The sequence below is a fragment of the Neodothiora populina genome, assembly GCF_041146345.1.
Source record: "Neodothiora populina strain CPC 39397 chromosome Unknown canker_contig_1, whole genome shotgun sequence".
NCBI lineage: Eukaryota > Fungi > Ascomycota > Dothideomycetes > Dothideales > Dothioraceae > Neodothiora > Neodothiora populina.
In genome coordinates this window covers 136807-155108 of record NW_027191419.1, presented here as the reverse complement: position 1 = coordinate 155108, position 18302 = coordinate 136807, and the positions used below count along the sequence as shown (strand labels likewise).

Here is an 18302-nt window from a genome sequence, read left to right as displayed (position 1 = left end):
AGTGCTTGGGGGGAAACCACTCCATCTACACATGGGGAACTTGAACTCGTAAACTGTAATTCTGCCCGGGCAGTGCCGGAACCTTGTAGCACGCAACGGCAAGCAAGTCGAGCTACTGTACAGTATGTGTCGCAACGGGCCCTAGTCCTTTGTTCCAACGTTGTCCTTTGTTGACAGGACATCCTCCAAAGCGGTTCGACAAGCATGGCATTTGAACTTTGGGCCTCGGAGATTCTGGAGCTGGTCCGGTGCACAACTGATTGTCAACAAGTCTCCCTGTCGTTTGGGCCGCTCATCATACCGCCAATCTGGAGGAGCCTGCGTCTATGGTCTCACCTCGAATGGTCCGGGATGAATCATCACATCAGAATTGTTCCTTGATAGGTAGCACTAAAGAAAGTGCCTGCATAGTCCACTAATCAACTAGAGGCATCTCTTTACGATCGGCTTACGATAACAAGTAAGGTCAGGCAAGATCTTAGACAGTATGTGTACTAGGTGCATGACTCTGCCTGCTGGAGGCCCAGCAGGGCACATAAAACTTGGGTAAGCTACGGGTCGTCCCATCGAGCTCAGTTTCCCCTGGTCGAGCTGAAATGATGCTTGCCCGTTGGGCGTGACCGTGCTTCAGATCTCAAAATCCATGGTTGGGCACAACGAGGAGACACCAGCGCGCCGAACCACCGGCCAATGTGCAAGCAAATTACGGGACAAGCCGCTACTCAAATCATCGTCTTGCACTGCACCTAGTGGTCCACCACCGGCCCGGCTTGTAGCAGGAGCTTCGTCTGCCTTCGGTCTGGTGAGGGTAGGGTTTCTTCCGCCAGCCACCTTTTCTTCTTCTCACCTCGGACGCACGCGCCACTTCCCTGAGAAGAAAGGTCAGGCGCGAAGGCACAGGGAGGGGCAGTGCAAGATAGCTCCAATACGACCTGCTTGCTACTATGCTCGCCATCGTCGTGGCAGCTGATGCTACCGCGGTACAGTCGTCGATGGTGCGTGAGCACATTCTTTGCCCTTTCTCCAACCCTTCCCCACCCTAGCACGCGCCTCAAGCTCGGCGTCACTCTGGCTCTTCTAAGACATCATCAGAAGAAGATCTGCTCCAATTAGATTTTGGTGTTCGTATCGCGAGGAGGGATCTCAAATGCTTGTTTCAACGCACCCTATCTCGCATCACCATGGCGTATCTAATGTCAGCATGAATAACACCACTCGCGACGGTGGCGCCTGGTTTCCTCTCTGGTACTTGGTCTGGACCTATCTTACACGACCGCCTACTCTAGCCTCATCTCCTACATGGGACCCTAATATTGGAATATTGGAAACCATCAAGGTGCTGCCTTCGGTGGTGAAGCTGCCAAGTCTAGCAACGCGCATTCGTTTTCACTTTTACAAGAACTCTGTTTTATTGTTTTGACCCATATCATCTATTCACTACGTAAGTAGCGAAGAAGAATGCCGAGCTACAGAGAATTATGAAACCCCCCTCCCTTCCGGGGTGCCCAACCGGCTAGAAAAAGTTGGCTGCCCTGACGAGCCTGACTCTGTACAAGTACCTTGCTAGCGATCAGCGTCACCCCAAATTCATAGTAGCCTTGGCTTCTACAGTTAGCAGCACAGTGCTTGCACTGTACATCTCTCACACGGTCACTGGCGATCCGGAGAAATCCTACGCATCTCCCCGAGAGTCTTGTTGAAGACTACTCAAATCGTACATTGCAGTAGCTGTGAAAGCGTAGGGCAGTGCGTCTTAGACAAAAGAATAGTAAGAAAGAACACAACACTGCGTATCACGTACAGTACTCTGCATGCTCTACCGGTTGTTTGAGCTTGCTCTCATCAGTCTTTCGGCAGGTGTCGTATCGTCCTGATGGCAGTACGGCAAGTCCATCTACCGAGTTTCCCACTCACCTTCGCTCAATCTCCTTGACAGCGCCGCTGCTACTCCGAGGAGCCGTGGCGCGATCAATGGCTGGCGCAAGCATTTTATCCTATCTCTTGCCTATTTCGATCCATCACGCCCGTCCCAAGTCACCCTTCCCCCCCCCCCCCCGGTCAGTAATATATGCAAGAAATGACCCGTAGTCGTCGTTGGGCAGAGCCAGAGCAGGCACGGCACTCTCCTCTCCGTCCCCCAGTCACGCGTGTGTGATCGCCGTTTCGTTCGAGTCAAAGCCTCGTCGTTGTTACCTGCCGAAAGAAAAGTTCGGCAGTTGAGCTCGGGAGATGAGGAGGGTTGTCCTGGCAGGGATGTGTTATGTGAGTGGTGGGCAGTGAAATGCAGCAACGAATGGGATCTCAGAGCCGATGCGTCACCGACGCGACAACCAACGAGACGAGTCTTTCTTTCCCTTTCCCCCCCCCCCCTTCCCTGGTTCAGACCACGTACGAAGGTACTGTACTGTATAACGCGTACCTCTTGCTGCGCCCGCAGGGCTATGTCACTCTACTGTACTGGACGCTCTTGGCCTTTATTTATTATCATCATCATCTACTTGTACATCATCTACGTTCGTGGGGTGTGGGTCAACAGATTGTTTACACGGTGCACACACACACTGCCGCAATGGGGTCTGCGAGGAACAGCAATCATCACATGCATATACAGTATTTGGGATTGTTGTTGGAGCGAAGGGGTGGAAGGTCCGCGTGACGAACTACTGTACTGCGCATAGTGGTAGCTGGAGTGGTCGTTGTTGGCCGAGTCGAGTCGAGTCGAGGCGACCATGTGATTTTTTGTGAAAGCAGAATGTATCGTTATACATGGTTGATTCTGGACAATGTAATGCAATGCAATGGTTCACACATATGCTATGCTAGGCTGCACTGTGAGTTCCCATTTGGCTCGCACAAGGCACCTTCCAAGGTTATAGGTAGGCAACAGCAGCAGCAGAGCTTGTGGAAAATATACAATGCAAAAATCTCGTGACAGTGACACGGGGGGGTATCTCTCTATATAAACAAAATTACAAACCCATTCTCGTAGACCAGACCCAAAACCTTACAGCTGTCCAGAGTCTTCCGCAGACGCCATGTGGAAGGTCACTTCTGTGAAATCTCCAGTCTATGCCCTTTTATCGTGCTTGCCCTTCGAACACAATGATACACGTGCGTCTGACTCACTCTCGCACATTATCAATGCTTAGTCCCTCTTCCCCCTCATCATCACCCTTCTGGTCAAGTCGACCATACAAGACCTCGCAGACGCCTCCGATGGGCACGTCGAGCACGGCATCTGTGCCCTCGTTCCACAAACTTCTCCAGTCCAGGTCTTTGGCTTGGCTGGTGCGAGACGATCGCTGACGATGATTATGATGGTGGTCCGGCGCCATGGACGACTTGGTGCGCGGAAGCATGCCCTTCCTGCTGTCATTGTTCTTTGCTGATTTGCCTTGCACGCCTTGGCTTGTGCCGAGAGCTGCGAGGCTGGAAGATGCAGCGGCAGAGGAAGAGGCAGAAGAATGCAAGGCAGTAGCAGACGCCGAGGCGGTAGCATGACTGGATGAAGCAGAAGAAGTGGCAGCAGCAGCAGCCGCAGCAGCAGAAGTAGCAATCGCAGCTGCGGCATCCCAAGTCCTGCCCTCTCGCACGATATTTCCGTCCCCGTCGACAACAGCTACCACGGCGGCTTCGTCGACCAGACATCCCAGATCGGCCATTTTCAGCGTCAGGGTGCCCGTGTTGTAGCTTGCGAGAGCGACAAAGACCCACACGACCGCCGTGACGAGCCATGCCGGGATGGCCAGACTCCACCATCTGTTCGGGTAGTAGTAGATACCCAGCTGATGCAGGAAGGGCGAGGGCAGGTAGGACCACAAGAGATAGATCAGAAATCCAAGCGAAGAGGTCAGATACAGAGTGAATCCGTAGTACTCGTAAGTCGGGACTTTTGGCGATGCACGCGGGATTGGTCTGGCGGTGCGGAAAGAAGAAGACAAAGTCGTTGCAGCCGCCGAGTTGGGGGTTTGCGCACCAGTGGGCAGCGTTGTGTTGGATGTCGTCGTCGCATTCGTAGACAAGGCAGTCGCGGGGCCACTTCCCTCATCCGAGCTGGGATCAGGAGTCGCTGGCCGACTTGAGGCAGATGTGAAATTGGGTCGTAGCAGAGAGGTCAAACTCGGAGATGGAGGGAGAGGAGTGGGAGGTCTGTTGTAAAAGGGAGGAGCAAATGTTGCAGGACCGAGATAACTGCTGGATCGGGAAAAGGGTGGCCGATACGTGCTCCCGTCCAGAGAGGCCGATGAAGGAAGATTGTTCAAAGTGTCCAGATCAGATTCGTCAGAATCAGAAGCCTCAGGCGACGGGCCGGAGGCATGAATAATGGCTTCTTGTTCATGCTTGTCTATCTCGTCTATCTCGTCCGATTTACGACTTGGATCATCGAGGCTAAAGTCTTCTATAGAGGCAGGCTCAGAGGGCGAAGTCTGCGTCAACGTCGACGAAGCTTCAGATGCATCTCCACCGATTGCTACCTGTGCATCCTTGTCTTGGACCTTCGTCGCCGTCGTTGCTATAGTGTTGGCTGTATTGCTCTTCTTAAAGGCGTGTAGAGTTGGGAGGTTCGGTGTCGATCGCGAATGCGCGCCCACCGGCAGTGGGCTTGAGTGGAGTCGACGTGACATTTCTCATGCCATTATCTGGAGGTGTTGGTCTCCAGACGCTGATTTGATCATTGGATTAGTCGCGCAATGTATATTCCGTGCAATGTTTTGACAAATATAGGAAGCTATGGAAGGCATCTTGGAGTGTTGTTACATGACTCGCGCATTGTGACGTTTTCTGACTCGCATACCAGCTCCGTCTCGAGTCCACAATAGTGGTCTCCCTGGCCATTGATGTCGATACAGGTACCATAGCCGCACAGATGAGGTAATATTCCACTTGGGCGATGCGTGTGAGCGTTATAAGTCAGATGGTCTTTCAAAGGTAAATGCCTGTAAGCAAAGTCTCGCCTCATCTTGGTCAAGTTTTCATGTCAAATCTGATATCCACGAATGGTTCCTCGTATCGAACGCGACCCTGTCCATTCCACTGCGGTGTCTACTCTGGCTGCCATTCACCAGACTTCCGGCCACAAATAGACACACGTACCAAGCGCGATGGGAGGAGTGATGATTCGCACTATGTAGCTACTCATATCTCGTGGACCCGGCGGGCGGAGGTTGTCGTTGTATGAAAGACCTTATTGTGGCATGTACAGTACGTCGTTTAAATTCTCCGTCATAAGGTAACTTACTCGCAATCCACAAGCCCAATCATAGATCGGACCGGTCGCCCAGTCAAATAAACAGAGTCCCATGAACCTCATCTTGGGACATTTTACCGTCTAGTCTTGCGGAACACATGCACCGACGCAAAAAATGACATTCGTACCTCTGCTCTATGTATTTATCCCTTCCTTCATCATCTTCTTTTGTACAGAACGCCGTTGAACACAATCGACATGTTTATAAACCCCCAAAATGCAGCCCCAATTGTACCATTCAATCTTTTGTTTTCCACGGTAAACCCCTTTTCGATCAAATTCGACATATATCTTGCCATCTTTTCGTGTCCTTGGTGAAAAATCGCCGAGATACTTTCACCAACTTGTCCCGCTCAGTTCCAAGCCTCAATGTTGTTGAGAATCGTACCCTCGTCGGTTCTCTTTACCAGCTTGCCGAGTACGTACACCTTCTCGCCAGCCTTCTCGAGCAGCTGTTGCGCCTCCTTGGCCTTCCCCTGGCTGGCAACAATCACCATACCGATGCCGGTGTTCCATGTGCGTGCAAATTCGTGAGACTCGACATTGCCAGCCTCCTTGAGCCATTTGAGCACATCGGGTACGGGCCAGCTGCCGACCTGCACCTCGGCAGCGAGGTGCTTGGGAAGCATGCGGGGGATGTTGTCATAAAGTCCACCGCCGGTGATGTGAGCCATGCCCTTTAGAAGATCCTTCTCGACAGCTTGGAGCAGGGGCTTGACGTAGATTCTGGTGGGAGTGAGGAGACTCTCTCCGACACTCGTGCTAGGCGCCCAAGGTGCCTTGTCGTGGTAACCGAGACCCTTGGACTCGACCACTCTCCTGACAAGGGAGAATCCGTTCGAGTGCACACCGTCACTACCGAGACCTAGAAGAACGTCGCCCTTGACCATGGCATCCGTATCAGGCAAGATCTTCTGTCCGCGCTTGAGGGCGCCAGTGGCGCAACCGCCAGCATCGAACTCGTTGCCCTGGTACATGCCAGGCATCTCTGCTGTCTCACCTCCCACAAGCGCGCATCCTGACTGCACGCAGCCAGCCGCGACTCCCTCGATGAAACTGACTGCCTCGGGGATATCGAGCTTGCTGCAGGCATAGTAGTCGAGGAAGGTGAGTGGCTCGGCGCCCTGAACGACAAGATCGTTCACGTTCATGGCCACAAGATCGATACCCACAGTGTTGAACTTGTCCATGGCGAAGGCAATCTTGAGCTTGGTGCCGATACCGTCAATAGCCTGAACAATGATTGGTGCGTCCTTGCCGAACCCAGCAGAGGCAAGGTCCAGCGCACCTCCGAAACCACCAATCTCAGCATCGGCACCGGGGCGACGAGTGCTCTTGACCGCAGCCTTGATGGCAGTGACGAGATCGTTACCCGCATCGATGGACACTCCCGCATCCGCGTAGGTCATACCAGCTTGCTTGCCTGATGCGCGTGTGCAAGTAGCACCGTTGTATGCGGGTTCCAGGAGTTTCCATTGGCAGGTGATGTTCTCCTTCTTGAACTCGTTGAGGAGGTGAGTGGCGATTTGTTCGAAGTTGTGAGTTGCCAGAGCCAGAATGGTAGGGCCAGCCCCAGAAAGACAGATACCGAGGAGACCAGGGTGGGACTTGGGGGTCACGGAGCTCAAGATCTCGGTCAAGCCCGGAATGAGAGTCTTTCGGTAGGGCTGGTGGACCTTGTCTTGCATACCGTCAAAGATGAGCTCCGGGTTCGGTGGAGATTGACCGAGTGCAGTCGTAAGGAGGGCTATCCTCTGCAAGTTGGACACAACGTCGGCTTTGGGGTAAGACTCCGGGAGGACTGAACGTGCGCTGGCAGTGGAGACTTCGAAATCGGGGATGATAGCGATGCACTTGATTTCCGGCGCCCATGTGAATTTGATATGCTTGCCAATGTCCATGGGTGGAACGGGCGGCTTGAGACCTGTGTCTTCACCACCTGCAGGGGCAGGAAGGACTTCACTGAGAGGAATCTCCTTCCTCTTCATGTCCTCCGAGTCGAGGTCCTTGAGATATGAGCCGACGAAACCACCGAACAGGGCAGCGGCAACATTGTCGGGATGTCTTTCGATCATGAGACAGAAATCAAGCATGCGATCTTTGGAGAGGCTAAGACCGCCAACCTCGCTACCAAGCATGACTCCGGCAACAACAGCAGCTCCAGAAGATCCAAGGCCTCGGCCGAGGGGAATCGGGTTGTTAATATGCACATGGGTCTCACAAGGAAATGCCCTCTGATCATGGCAGCGCAACACATAGAGCGCTGTCTGGGTGATCAGGTTCTGATCGGCGACAAGCGGCACCTCCTCAGCGCCTTGACCTTCATAGGTGATACGGCAGTTGAAGAGCTTGTCAGACGACTTCTTGGTGGTGTCGACGGTGACGGTCAGTTCTAGCCACACAGAAAGGGCAAGACCGATCACATCAAAGCCGGGGCCTGAGACGCATCAACACTCGAGCTCAGAGTAGCTGGTACACGTTGATCCTACCGATGTTGGCTGACGAGCACGGGACCTCTGGTGTTTATCAGCGCTGTCTGTATAAGACAATATGATGGGGCATGTCATACTGATAGAGAAAGACATGGTCACAGAGTTCCGACAACCTTTTCTCTCGACTCCTGGTACGTTGGAAGATCTATGTGAAGCCTAGGTGAACCAGAGCGATCAGAGATCAGAGCAAATTGATTATAGTATAACGAATGAATCCCCTCAAGAGATCCCTTCGCTGGAAGACAGTCACAGTTGATATTTTTTATCAGAACGGCCGATAGTCAGCCAAGCCAAGAATCAGACCCTGAGATCTAGCTTCGATATCGGACTTAAGAAAATTGTAACACCTGATGTTCGACTGCCCCGCACTCGGATATCAGTCGGGCCGTCGACCGCCAAGCAGCAGCGCCGGGTCCCGCAACCCAGAAGTAAGGAAGGTACGTTAGGGAGGAGGGCAGGCGTGGAGGGATTGGGAAGCGACGACATCATCCGGAAGGGCAGACAAGCCAAGGCATGCTCGCATATCACAACTATCTTACCTCGAAAGCACTAAACATACAACATATTGTGGGTAAGTGGTGGCCTATGTCAGGCTTTGATAATGCTACAAGTTGCCGATTGTCTTCGTCTTGACTAATCCGGCGTACAGCTTCAATAATACCCGTAACTCGTGTATACCGTAACCAAGCTTGGAGTGCTTGTACCTCTATTGAATCTCTAGATTAGACCGAGCAAGAGCTGGTTCATTACCATCGCGGACACCAGAGCAGGAAGAACAACAGATCATCAAGATGCCCGTAAGCGGAGATTCTCAGATGGTATTTGTATCGATGCCAATGGCTCAACATCGTATAGGCTTACCATTCCGTCTTCCTCGATGAACCGAACCAGCAAGTGATCGGTACGTCCGGCCTCTGGCCTGAAGTGTTGCCTTTGACACAATTGACTGACGGCTCGCCATCCGGTACAGGAAACTTCGCTCTGCTGCCCCTCCGCACCCGCACCCGTGGACCTGCACAACAATTGCCTCCTCTTTCCGGAGATGTCACCGAACTCACCATTGAGGCATCACACGAGTCGTACGATCCCATTGACGAGATCGTCGCTCTCTTTCGCGCGAACACGTTCTTCCGAAATTTCGAGATCAAAGGTCCTGCCGATCGAGTGCTCATTTATGGCATTCTATATGTTAGCGAAGTGTTGAGCAAGATCAAGCCTAACGCTGGAAGAAGGGATGCCGAGAAGGTACGTGATAAGAAGAAACCATGGAAGACAGTACCTCCCAGCGTCTACCTGCTCAATCGCAATTATCCGGCGGAAAGACAGCAATGCTTATACCTATGTGTCGTGTCATCTCGCTCGACAAGGCGATCAAGGTGTCTCGGCCACGCATGATAAGACATTGGATTGACGAAGCGGGAACCGTCGAGCGAGCTGGAAATGCTGACCGCGAGTGACCAGGCTGTAATGAACACTGCTCTCGACACAAACTTCGCTATCCCCGGCGACCCAACCTTCCCACTCAATCAAGCTTTCGAAACTCCGAGAGACAGGAATGAAGCCGAAATCCTACGACAGTACATGAGTCAGATGAGACAAGAGGTTGCTATTAGACTGCTGAACAGGATATACGCCGACGAAAACGTCCCAAGCAAGGTAAGAGTAGACATTATGGGAAATGAGTATCGAGGTTTATTAACATGCGACAGTACTGGCTGAGCTTCACAAAGCGCAAGTTCATGGGCAAGGCACTTTGAGTGCATCACAGCGGAGTGCGATGAGCACGAGAGTGCAGAAGTGTCTGTCACGCGCATACGAAAGCGCAACAACTACAATATCTTATACAAGCAGTCCTCCTTTACTTGATCCACCGGTCGCATGCTGAAGAGAACCGGGACCCGGCTATGCCATCGTGTGTCAGATCTGACCCGGCTATTGATTAATATATGTGCCAATCAATTCGTAGCTGTAGAGTAGAGATTGAATATTGATGCGGACGGGCGCTTGCCTTGCAAGATGACTTCTCTCACCATCTGCTAAAAGGATAGAAGGCTATACAAAGTTTGTCACAATGACGCACGCTAAATGCGCGAACAGCACTTATTAAAACCTTGCCTTCATGTTTACTTCTTCCTCAAATAGTGGCAATCCTCCACGTTCATTGCGAAGATTTGTAGACGAGTCACGGTGTCTTCTGTCGTAAAATTCTCATCATGCAAAACATGGGTGCCACGCCCAGCAATGCCTTTTTATGGCTTGAAGAGCGTTCAGGCTGACCAGTGTGATTATTTAGCTACAGGTAAGAGAGTACAACACAACGCATAACACGTGTATGAAGCAGGCCAAAATGTGATACGAGTAATCTAAACAGTCTGTCTCTACTATATCTCGATATCTCAATTTCCTTGGAGCAAAATGGAAGCATATAACACATCTAGATCGCCATGAGACCCGGCGAAAATTTCTGCCATTTGCGCTACAACTTGGCCTGGAGTCCTCGTCGGAGCGTGGAGATTGGGCACTAATAACGCGGTGATTCAAGATGGAGGTGCCTGCAAAAGATCGCCTAACATGCAAGTCAAGGTTCACTACTTGCCCATGCAACAAAGCTCATCGGTGCATAACAGAGGACAACGAAGGACGCCACTGCTATCTTCTAGATGAGGCACTCGAATGCCACATGGATAGCCCTGGCGGCACTCATGGATCCCCATAAACCTTGTCAAGCTCTCAAAGCTAGCGGGGCGACACAACCAGAAGAGTGATAACAGGCTGTCATCAGCAACGTCTCCAGCTCATGAGAACGAGATCTTCTACATGCTCATCATCGCGTATCTGTGGGATGGTCCCATTGCTATTCTCATCTCTACATATTCGACAAGTTAGGTCACTTGGAAGAAAGCATCCCAACTTCCCGCAAGCGAGGGCGATTAGAAGAGGACAAGCCCCGCAAATGGACAAAAAATTGACGGATCAAGGCCAACGCAGTATCACGCAACGAAGGCCAACAGCATTATCAACGCTTCTGCTAGCCAGCAAGATATAACCCTGCTTGTTTTGCAAGACCTAGGCCCTCGAAACGGCTGCTGACATTCAGATAGTGATCGGATCGATACCTCCACCAACTCGTACCATGTCTTCGAACGCGTGTACCGACGTCTGCAATGCGAGCTGCACGGTTTTCACACCGTGCAGCTCACCAGCTTAACTCCCGGAATATTGCATGAAAGTACCGAAGAGTGGAGCCTTGCGTTCTGTCTAATCACATTCTACGAACTTCCATTGTTACATGAGGAACAGCATGAGTGATGGCAGATGTGAGCAGTGCGTCTTCAAAAGCGCGGATTCGGCTGAACCCCCGACGTCAATAAGGTTCACAGCACGTCAATGTGGATTGTGGCTGCCCACGCTTGTTTCCCTTCCTTGTTTCCCTTTCCCTCATTCGCCGCCAAGCATAGGAAGGAACTACCTCATAGTAGCAAGCTTCGCCATGGTCGCATGTCACGGAGATGTTCACGAAATCAATTGTGAACCGCCACATCAATAAATTTTTACAACTGGCAATTCGCAAATTTGACTAAAGACAGCTACATTCGTTTCGGCGTTGTACCCAAAAGACTGGCCTTGCTGCCGTCAAGATGAAGGAAAGAAACATCCTTCCTGCTGCGACGCCATCGGCACTATCAACGTCCACACCAAAGGATGGTGTATCACGTCCCAAAAAGTCTACGAAGAGGTCTACTGCAGTGCAGATTGCGTGTGACTCCTGCAGAAGAATCAAGTGCAAGGTATGCGATCTTATAGGTTAATTCACCGATGAGAAGCTGAATGATCCGGCTATAGTGCGATGGCACAAGACCTGTATGTGGAAAGTGCGCAGAACGTGTCACCCAATGTCATTATGACACAAAAGAAGGCATGACACGTACAGCTCACCTTCGCGAGACCAATACGAAGCTTGTTGCGAAGCTGAAGGTGTATGAAAATGCGATACTAGCCATCCAGAGCGACATGCCCAGTTACGAAACACTTGAGCATCTCAAAATCCTTGGCCTATCGCCTGAGTCGAGGCAGGCAAAGCTGTTTAAAGAATCTAGCAATGGGTCCACCCATGGTGAATACTTTTCGTCCCCTGACCCGGATAATCAGGTTTCTGTTGGCCAGGGCAAACAACCTTCTCATATATCAAATGCCAGCGCCTTTGTCTCTTCGCCCTCGCACTCTAAGGACTTTGTCTATGACAAGCAAGGCCTCAAGGGATTTGATCCTGTGTGCCCAACACCAAGCCTTGACTCGGCATCGTATCATTTTCTTGGTACGGAACCTTGGTCACAAGTTTGCCAACTGCCGCTGGACGATCTGGATACATCAGCTGCTGTCACAGCGGGGCGGCTCGTGAGCAGGTCGCCATGGCTGTCAAGTTCTGACCCATCCGAGCTGTACTCGAGTTCGGAGTTAGGTCAAATCCCTTCCGTTCCGTTGCATCGCCCCGCTCGTCCCAGGCTTGGACCAGATGCTGAGGGGTCGACAGGACACAAGCAGGATTCAGCAAGGTACCTCCCAAAACTCCAGGATCCTGAGGGGATCATGAACTATCGAGATGGATCTGTGCCACCGAGCGATGATCAACAGCAAAGTGCAGGAGACTGGAGTCGGACGAACGCGGGAAACAACGGATATGGTATTAGATCAGGTGCCGATCAGTTTTATTCGGAGGCCAATGTGAATCAGCCCTTCGGTGCAGGTTACGACCCAAACAATGGAAGAGTCTCCGACAGCCAGGACGGCTGGCATTATGCGCTGGTTGTCAGGGACTCCCAGAAACTCACGCCCACAACGGACTTGCCAGACAATAATTACGATGATATATGGTATCAGAGATCTTCGGTAAACTGCTGCAGCCCATGGTGCCTTGAACACAATTGGTCAAGAGGCTAAAACTTTAAAACGCAGCACATGGAACCCTATGAAGACGGACAGGTTTGGAGCTTGAGTGAAGAACTACAATCTGCACCACTGGATCTTGGTTCGCAGAGTTCCGCATCATCACCTGTGTTAGCTGCTCCGCAAGCAGCAGGAGTTCCTTTCTACTACCCTACTGGTACAGTCAGAAAATTCGGTATGTCGTCAGGTTTTCATTTCGCGGTGCTTAAGTCATGTGTGCTGAGTAGTGCGCAGGCAATCTGCCTATGTCAAGTGCTATAAGTGCTAATCATTATCCGTCGGCTACTCAGCGACGGCAAATGCTCAATGTCAGAGTGATGGAGCATACAATACCTCCGCTGCTGGTGGACGAAGATAGTCCCATGTCGAGAATCTATGTTTCATACAAGGAGTCTGTCTTGGAGCTTATTGGCAACAGTGCATCTATGCTGGGACTCCTCGAAAATCCGGATGCTGTTTATGTCGACACTTTTCTTAATGGACGCACTTCTCATGATCCTAGCAACGTGAGCAGCTGGGCTTGTGGTTTGATGAATGTCCTTCTAGATTTTGACTTTCACCTACAATTGGCTTGGATTGGTATGCTGACGCGCTTTATGAGGGTAGGTATGCTTTGCTCCTCAATGTACTTCTGGATGCCATGACGCTGACAAAACTGACCAAACCAAAGTGGATCATCAACCCTACCGCAGAAAACTATGCCAAAATACCAACCATGATGAGGCCTGGCAAAGGGCAACGAATTCTCCCACATTCTCCGGCAATCGATCTGTGTCCACAGTAAGCCGAATTCCTGTTTTTCTTGTTTGTCGCTGACACGATCGGAAAACAGTCCAGCCATGCGCGAGATGCTCATGAGGCATTATCGAGACTGGCTAAGCCCGATGCGTAGTTGCGAGAGTGCCGTTAGTTGCTGGACAGAAGGGCTCGGGGCGGCATATGAAATGGAGACATCGAGTGGGCGCTTCAGGCTCACGGCAGATTTCGAGAGACACACACAGATTCTGAGCAACTGGACCTTCAACCACACGATCAGCAACGCCTTCCCTGAAGCTGAGGCGTCTGGAGTCGTAATCAGGTGAACCGAAGATGAGAGGCTGCAATGATTTGCGATAAGACCAGCACGCCATCGATGTGGAACACGCTAAGGTTCGAGAGTGCCTAGCTGGGGGAGTACTAGAGTGGCTTCGCAGAGCAAGGCTCTTTTCGATTTCAAATGCTCGACGCTGGTTAAATTAATCTGGCGAGGTTCTGAAGGGCTTGGTGTTTATGGAGGTTTCCCAACCATTTCCTTGTTTCCTTACTAATCCGCTCATTACTGATATGGCTAGCCATTGTGGTCGCTGCAGGTGTGTGTTCCGAGCGAGGGGCAGAGTCGACGACAAATTCGCGTGGAGATGATGTTGAATGTCTTTTTACCTTTTTTTCTAACATCACCATTCCCAAGCCACACATCTTCTGTGTTTCCCAAAGAAGAGGTGAGCGCAATAATGGGCTGGCGATGATGTATGGTGGCAGCTATATAACCCATTAGGAAGACCTTCTCCTGAAATGTAAGAGGGAGCGAGAACAGCGCAAGAGGGATGAAGGGAGAAAACGGCAAGATTGCACGATGATCCTTTTTTGTTTTATTTTACTGCGATCGTTTCTCTACGCATTTCTATGTCCTATTCTTAGTCGAAAGCAGTCCGTCATACATTTCCCCCATGTCATGAGCTCAATGGACTTTTCAAAGGAGATCCAGAGATGGTAAAATGGAAGCAAAAGACCTATTTCAGACCCTTGGCAGCAATGTCGGACCTGAACTGCATGCCATTAAAGTGAATGGACTTGACGCCCTCGTAAGCCCTCTTGACAGCCTCGGCGAGGTCGGCACCGGTGGCCGTGGCGGCGATGACTCTGCCTCCGCTCGTCAACAACTTTCCGTCCTTGACCACTGTGCCGGCGTGGAAGATGGTCGTCGTGTCCTGGGCCACAGCGTCCAGTGTGATCGGGGTGCCCTTTGCGTAAGTGCCCGGGTAGCCTCCAGCGGCGACGACGACGGTTGCGGCTGACTGCGAGGAGATCTGGATGGGCAGGACAGACGACAGAGTGGCGGTGGTGCAGTGGTACATGAGCTCCGCGAGATCGGTCGAGAGCAAAGGCAAGACGGACTGGGTCTCCGGGTCGCCGAAGCGGACGTTGTACTCGAGGACTTTGGCGCCCTTGTTGGGCGTCATCATGAGGCCGGTGAAGAGGCAGCCGACGAAGGTGTAGCCTGACTTGCGCATGCCGTCGATGGTCGGCTGCAGGATGGTCTTGTTGATGTGCTCAAGTTGCGATTTGCTGATGACTCTGTCCGGGCAAGGGGCGTAGGTTCCCATGCCGCCCGTGTTGGGACCGGTGTCGCCGTCTCCTATCCTCTTGTGGTCCTGGGCTGGGGGCAGCGAGGCAATGACGTGGCCGTCGCTGAAGGTCAGGATGGAGCATTCTTCTCCCTCGAGGAACTCTTCGATGACGACGCTGTTGCCCGCGTCGCCGAATTCTCTCGTCAACATGATGTCCTTGAGGGCGGCGTGGGCTTCTTCTTTCGTCTGAGGGATGATGACTCCCTTTCCTGCCGCCAGCCCATCGGCTTTGATGACGACGTCGTGGTCGATGGCGTCGAGGTATCGCTTGGCGGCTTCGAAGTCGCTGAAGTTCTCGTATGCCGCCGTCGGGATGTTGTATTCCTTCATGAAGTCTTTTGAAAACGTCTTGCTTCCCTCCATGCGCGCGGCCGCCTTGCTTGGTCCGAAGACGCGGATGCCCGGCACATTCTGTTGGAAAAAGTCTGTGATGCCGGCCACCAAGGGAGCCTCGGGTCCAGGGATCAGGAAGTTGACCTTCTTCTCTTTGGCGAATGAGGCAAGCGCGGGAAAGTCCTCTTGCGAGATGTTGGAGATGTTGGTCACGTTTTGTAGGCTGTATGTGGCGTGGGAAAAAATCGGGTCAGACCAACAGACCATGCAGCTCTTGGACCAGATGATGGAGAGAAAAGAAAATAGACACAACGAAACATGTAGGAATAGAAGAAATCGGATTCACTCGGAAAACCTACAGTTCTGTGCCTCCGTTGCCAGGAACGACATAAATATGTTCGACGTGGGGAGACTGAGCCAGCTTCCACGACAGCGCATGCTCTCTGCCACCATTGCCGATGAGCAAGACTGTGAGCTTGTCAATTGCCATTGCTGGAGGACTGCTGCGGATGGAGATGCAGCAATGTGTGTGTATATTTTTGGGATATATAAATGTCGATATAAAGCTCTGGTATTCGTCCAGGGAAAAAACATATAGGTAAGGTCAAGAGGGGGAACTTTTCGAGGTACGGAGGTACGAACTGTCTTCTGCCCCACACTTTCACTCGCACCTGCCTGGGCACGTACTGCGCCTTATTCTGTGCCTTCCTTTACAGCAGAGTGACGCAGTGAGAACAAAACAAGGGTTCAGGCGATACTTCTTCAATGGTGATACCACTGCGCCACAGACATCTGCACAGCTTTGAGGCTTAGACGGCGAGGGCGACAGATCAACACTTCAGCAGTACATTCAGTAGCCTGTGGCTGATACAGGAATGTTTGATTTCTTCATCAACCCACGCTCAAAGGGCGGAGCATGCTGAGGTACAGTAGGTACCCAAGGTGAGGCGAGGCACCTCAAGGGTTACAGGCAAAGTAAAGGGTAAAGCGTCGTGGTCGTCGTCGTCATTGCTTTTCTATTCCGCTGCAGCATCTTGATGTGTTTCTCGGAGCGCGCGCAGGAGCAGTGTGGTTCTAACACCATCGCATGCGAGGTTGTCGATTGAATAATATCCCTCAATTACTTTAATATCCTCTTAGTCTCTTGACTCCCAAGGGTTTCCTTGGCCTGTTGCCTTCTCTTCCGGCTCTCCTTCAACGTTCGTGACTTTGCCTGAACAGCACTTCTTACCATTAGCCTCTGATTGCTGTGCTTTGATTACTACTGTACCTACTGTTTAATCCTTTCCACCCACCTTGTCTCGTCAACCTCAGGCATTCCAATAGCTTGGTCGAGGCGCGCATGATACTCAATATCAGCGATCGCAGGATCCTCTTGAACCAAAGCACGTGGTTGCCTTGAAAGACAATTACTTTCCTGGTGATCGCCGTTCATCCTGCTCCACCGCCGTCTTCTCGTTCACGTCATTCGTCATACCACAAATAAAAGAACAACCGCTGCCACGACCCGGGAGCAGGAGTGATAGCAAAAGCAACATGGTCATCAGAAAGCCGCTCCCATCCGAGCATCCTCCATATCCCACATCGCCTGTAGTGCCTGATTATGCTGCTGCTGCCTCATACCAAGATGACGCACAAGAAGCAGGTCGAATAGGTCGACGATCCAGGGCGAGCTCCACCTCTTCACACAACACCTGGAACTCTGGATTCTCCGACGACGATGACGACAATGATGCCGACAAACTCGACGCCTTTGACCATCCGGCGCATACAGCTAATGGCGCCACCGACGGGGCACACGACATACCTAGCAGCCTAAGGCCCGGTCCTCCTGTGGCTCCCCAACAGCAGACAAACCCTTGGGCCTCTGAAGAGCTTCAAGGACAAGAGATTCCGGCCAGACCTCCCGTGCAGTCGAGTAACCCGCATAATCCTTATCTTCGAATGCAAAACACCGGACAGAATCAGTACGACAGTCAATCGGCCTGGGCTGAACCCCCGACTACTGCTCCTCCACCGCCACCCGCTCTCGCTCCCCCTCCACCACCCGTCGAGTTGCCGACCATGCGCACGCCCACAGATGAACTGTCCAAGATGACGCTCGGTGAGGCCTTGGAGACAAGGCAAAACACAAACAGCGTGTTACCGCAGGGCCTTCAACCTGCTCTTGTTCCTGTCCAAACGGGCTCGAGTTCGCAGAGTATCGAAAGACAGCACTCCGGCGCTTCGTCAAACCCGTGGCAGGATGATTCGGACCGCAAGCCAGAGAGCCAGGAGAAAGCCGAAGCTCCTGCGCTGCCCATCTGTGATCAGAAGCTCGCTCCGCCGCCAGCGTCTGCTCCTCCGCCACCACCTGCCGACTTTGTTCCGCCACCTCCTGCTGCTGTTGCGCCAGTACCGCCCACTGCCTTTGATCCGCCTGCACTCCCTCCACCACAGTATGCTCAGCAACCATCTCAGCCAATCTCGCTCATGGACGACGAACCCGCACCTCAGCCCTCGAAGCCAATTGAGGAGGTCCCTCCACCACAACCGCCTCGACCTGCACCCATCCACGTTGCTTCTGCTGATGCTGCTGCCGCTGCTGCTTCGAGGACGTCCGGCGCCAACCCCCCCGAAACGCCAATGACAAGAGCCAAAAGGCAAAGAAACGAGACATACCAGATCAAGCAAATTCGCTGGTACGACGCCGCAGTCGAAGACATTAGACAGTCGCCGGTCATGACACAGAACGCAAACGGTCCTTGTCCCCTGCTTGCCTTGGTGAATGCCTTGTCGCTATCCACGCCTGCAAACGTCGAGACGGCGCTGGTGGACGCCTTGCGCTCTCGCGAGCAGGTCAGCCTGGGCTTCTTGTTGGACGCCGTCTTCGAAGAACTCGCCAGGAGGAGCGAGATC

At 52.2% G+C, this 18302-nt stretch overlaps 5 protein-coding genes across 6 annotated transcripts; 2 read left to right on the top strand and 3 right to left on the bottom strand.

Annotated features, from left to right (window-relative positions):
• Positions 1-3122: 3122 nt before the first annotated feature.
• Positions 3123-4625, bottom strand: AAFC00_000036 (uncharacterized protein; the record flags this gene model as incomplete). Its single annotated transcript, XM_069343367.1, has 1 exon — positions 3123-4625. One exon carries the CDS (start codon positions 4623-4625, stop codon positions 3123-3125), a length of 1503 nt encoding a protein of 500 aa, XP_069196210.1.
• Positions 4626-5601: 976 nt separating this feature from the next.
• On the bottom strand, positions 5602-7833 carry AAFC00_000035 (uncharacterized protein; the record flags this gene model as incomplete). Its single annotated transcript, XM_069343258.1, has 3 exons — positions 5602-7685; positions 7738-7764; positions 7818-7833. The coding sequence occupies 3 exons, from the start codon at positions 7831-7833 to the stop codon at positions 5602-5604; spliced, it is 2127 nt and encodes a 708-aa protein (XP_069196209.1).
• A 698-nt stretch (positions 7834-8531) lies between these two features.
• Positions 8532-9497, top strand: AAFC00_000034 (uncharacterized protein; the record flags this gene model as incomplete). The annotated part of the gene is made up of 5 exons (XM_069343143.1): positions 8532-8537; positions 8596-8641; positions 8711-8985; positions 9202-9396; positions 9450-9497. 5 exons carry the CDS (start codon positions 8532-8534, stop codon positions 9495-9497), a joined length of 570 nt encoding a protein of 189 aa, XP_069196208.1.
• A 1881-nt stretch (positions 9498-11378) lies between these two features.
• On the top strand, positions 11379-13766 carry AAFC00_000033 (uncharacterized protein; the record flags this gene model as incomplete). 2 transcript variants are annotated; one of them, XM_069343023.1, is made up of 6 exons in its annotated part: positions 11379-11528; positions 11584-12627; positions 12694-12859; positions 12919-13286; positions 13355-13464; positions 13517-13766. In XM_069343023.1, the coding sequence occupies 6 exons, from the start codon at positions 11379-11381 to the stop codon at positions 13764-13766; spliced, it is 2088 nt and encodes a 695-aa protein (XP_069196206.1). The 2 variants fall into 2 exon arrangements, with proteins under 2 accessions (XP_069196206.1, XP_069196207.1); XM_069348623.1 differs by lacking the exon at positions 11379-11528 and having other exon boundaries at positions 11659-12627.
• Positions 13767-14453: 687 nt separating this feature from the next.
• Positions 14454-15894, bottom strand: AAFC00_000032 (uncharacterized protein; the record flags this gene model as incomplete). The annotated part of the gene is made up of 2 exons (XM_069342915.1): positions 14454-15627; positions 15764-15894. 2 exons carry the CDS (start codon positions 15892-15894, stop codon positions 14454-14456), a joined length of 1305 nt encoding a protein of 434 aa, XP_069196205.1.
• Positions 15895-18302: the final 2408 nt, after the last annotated feature.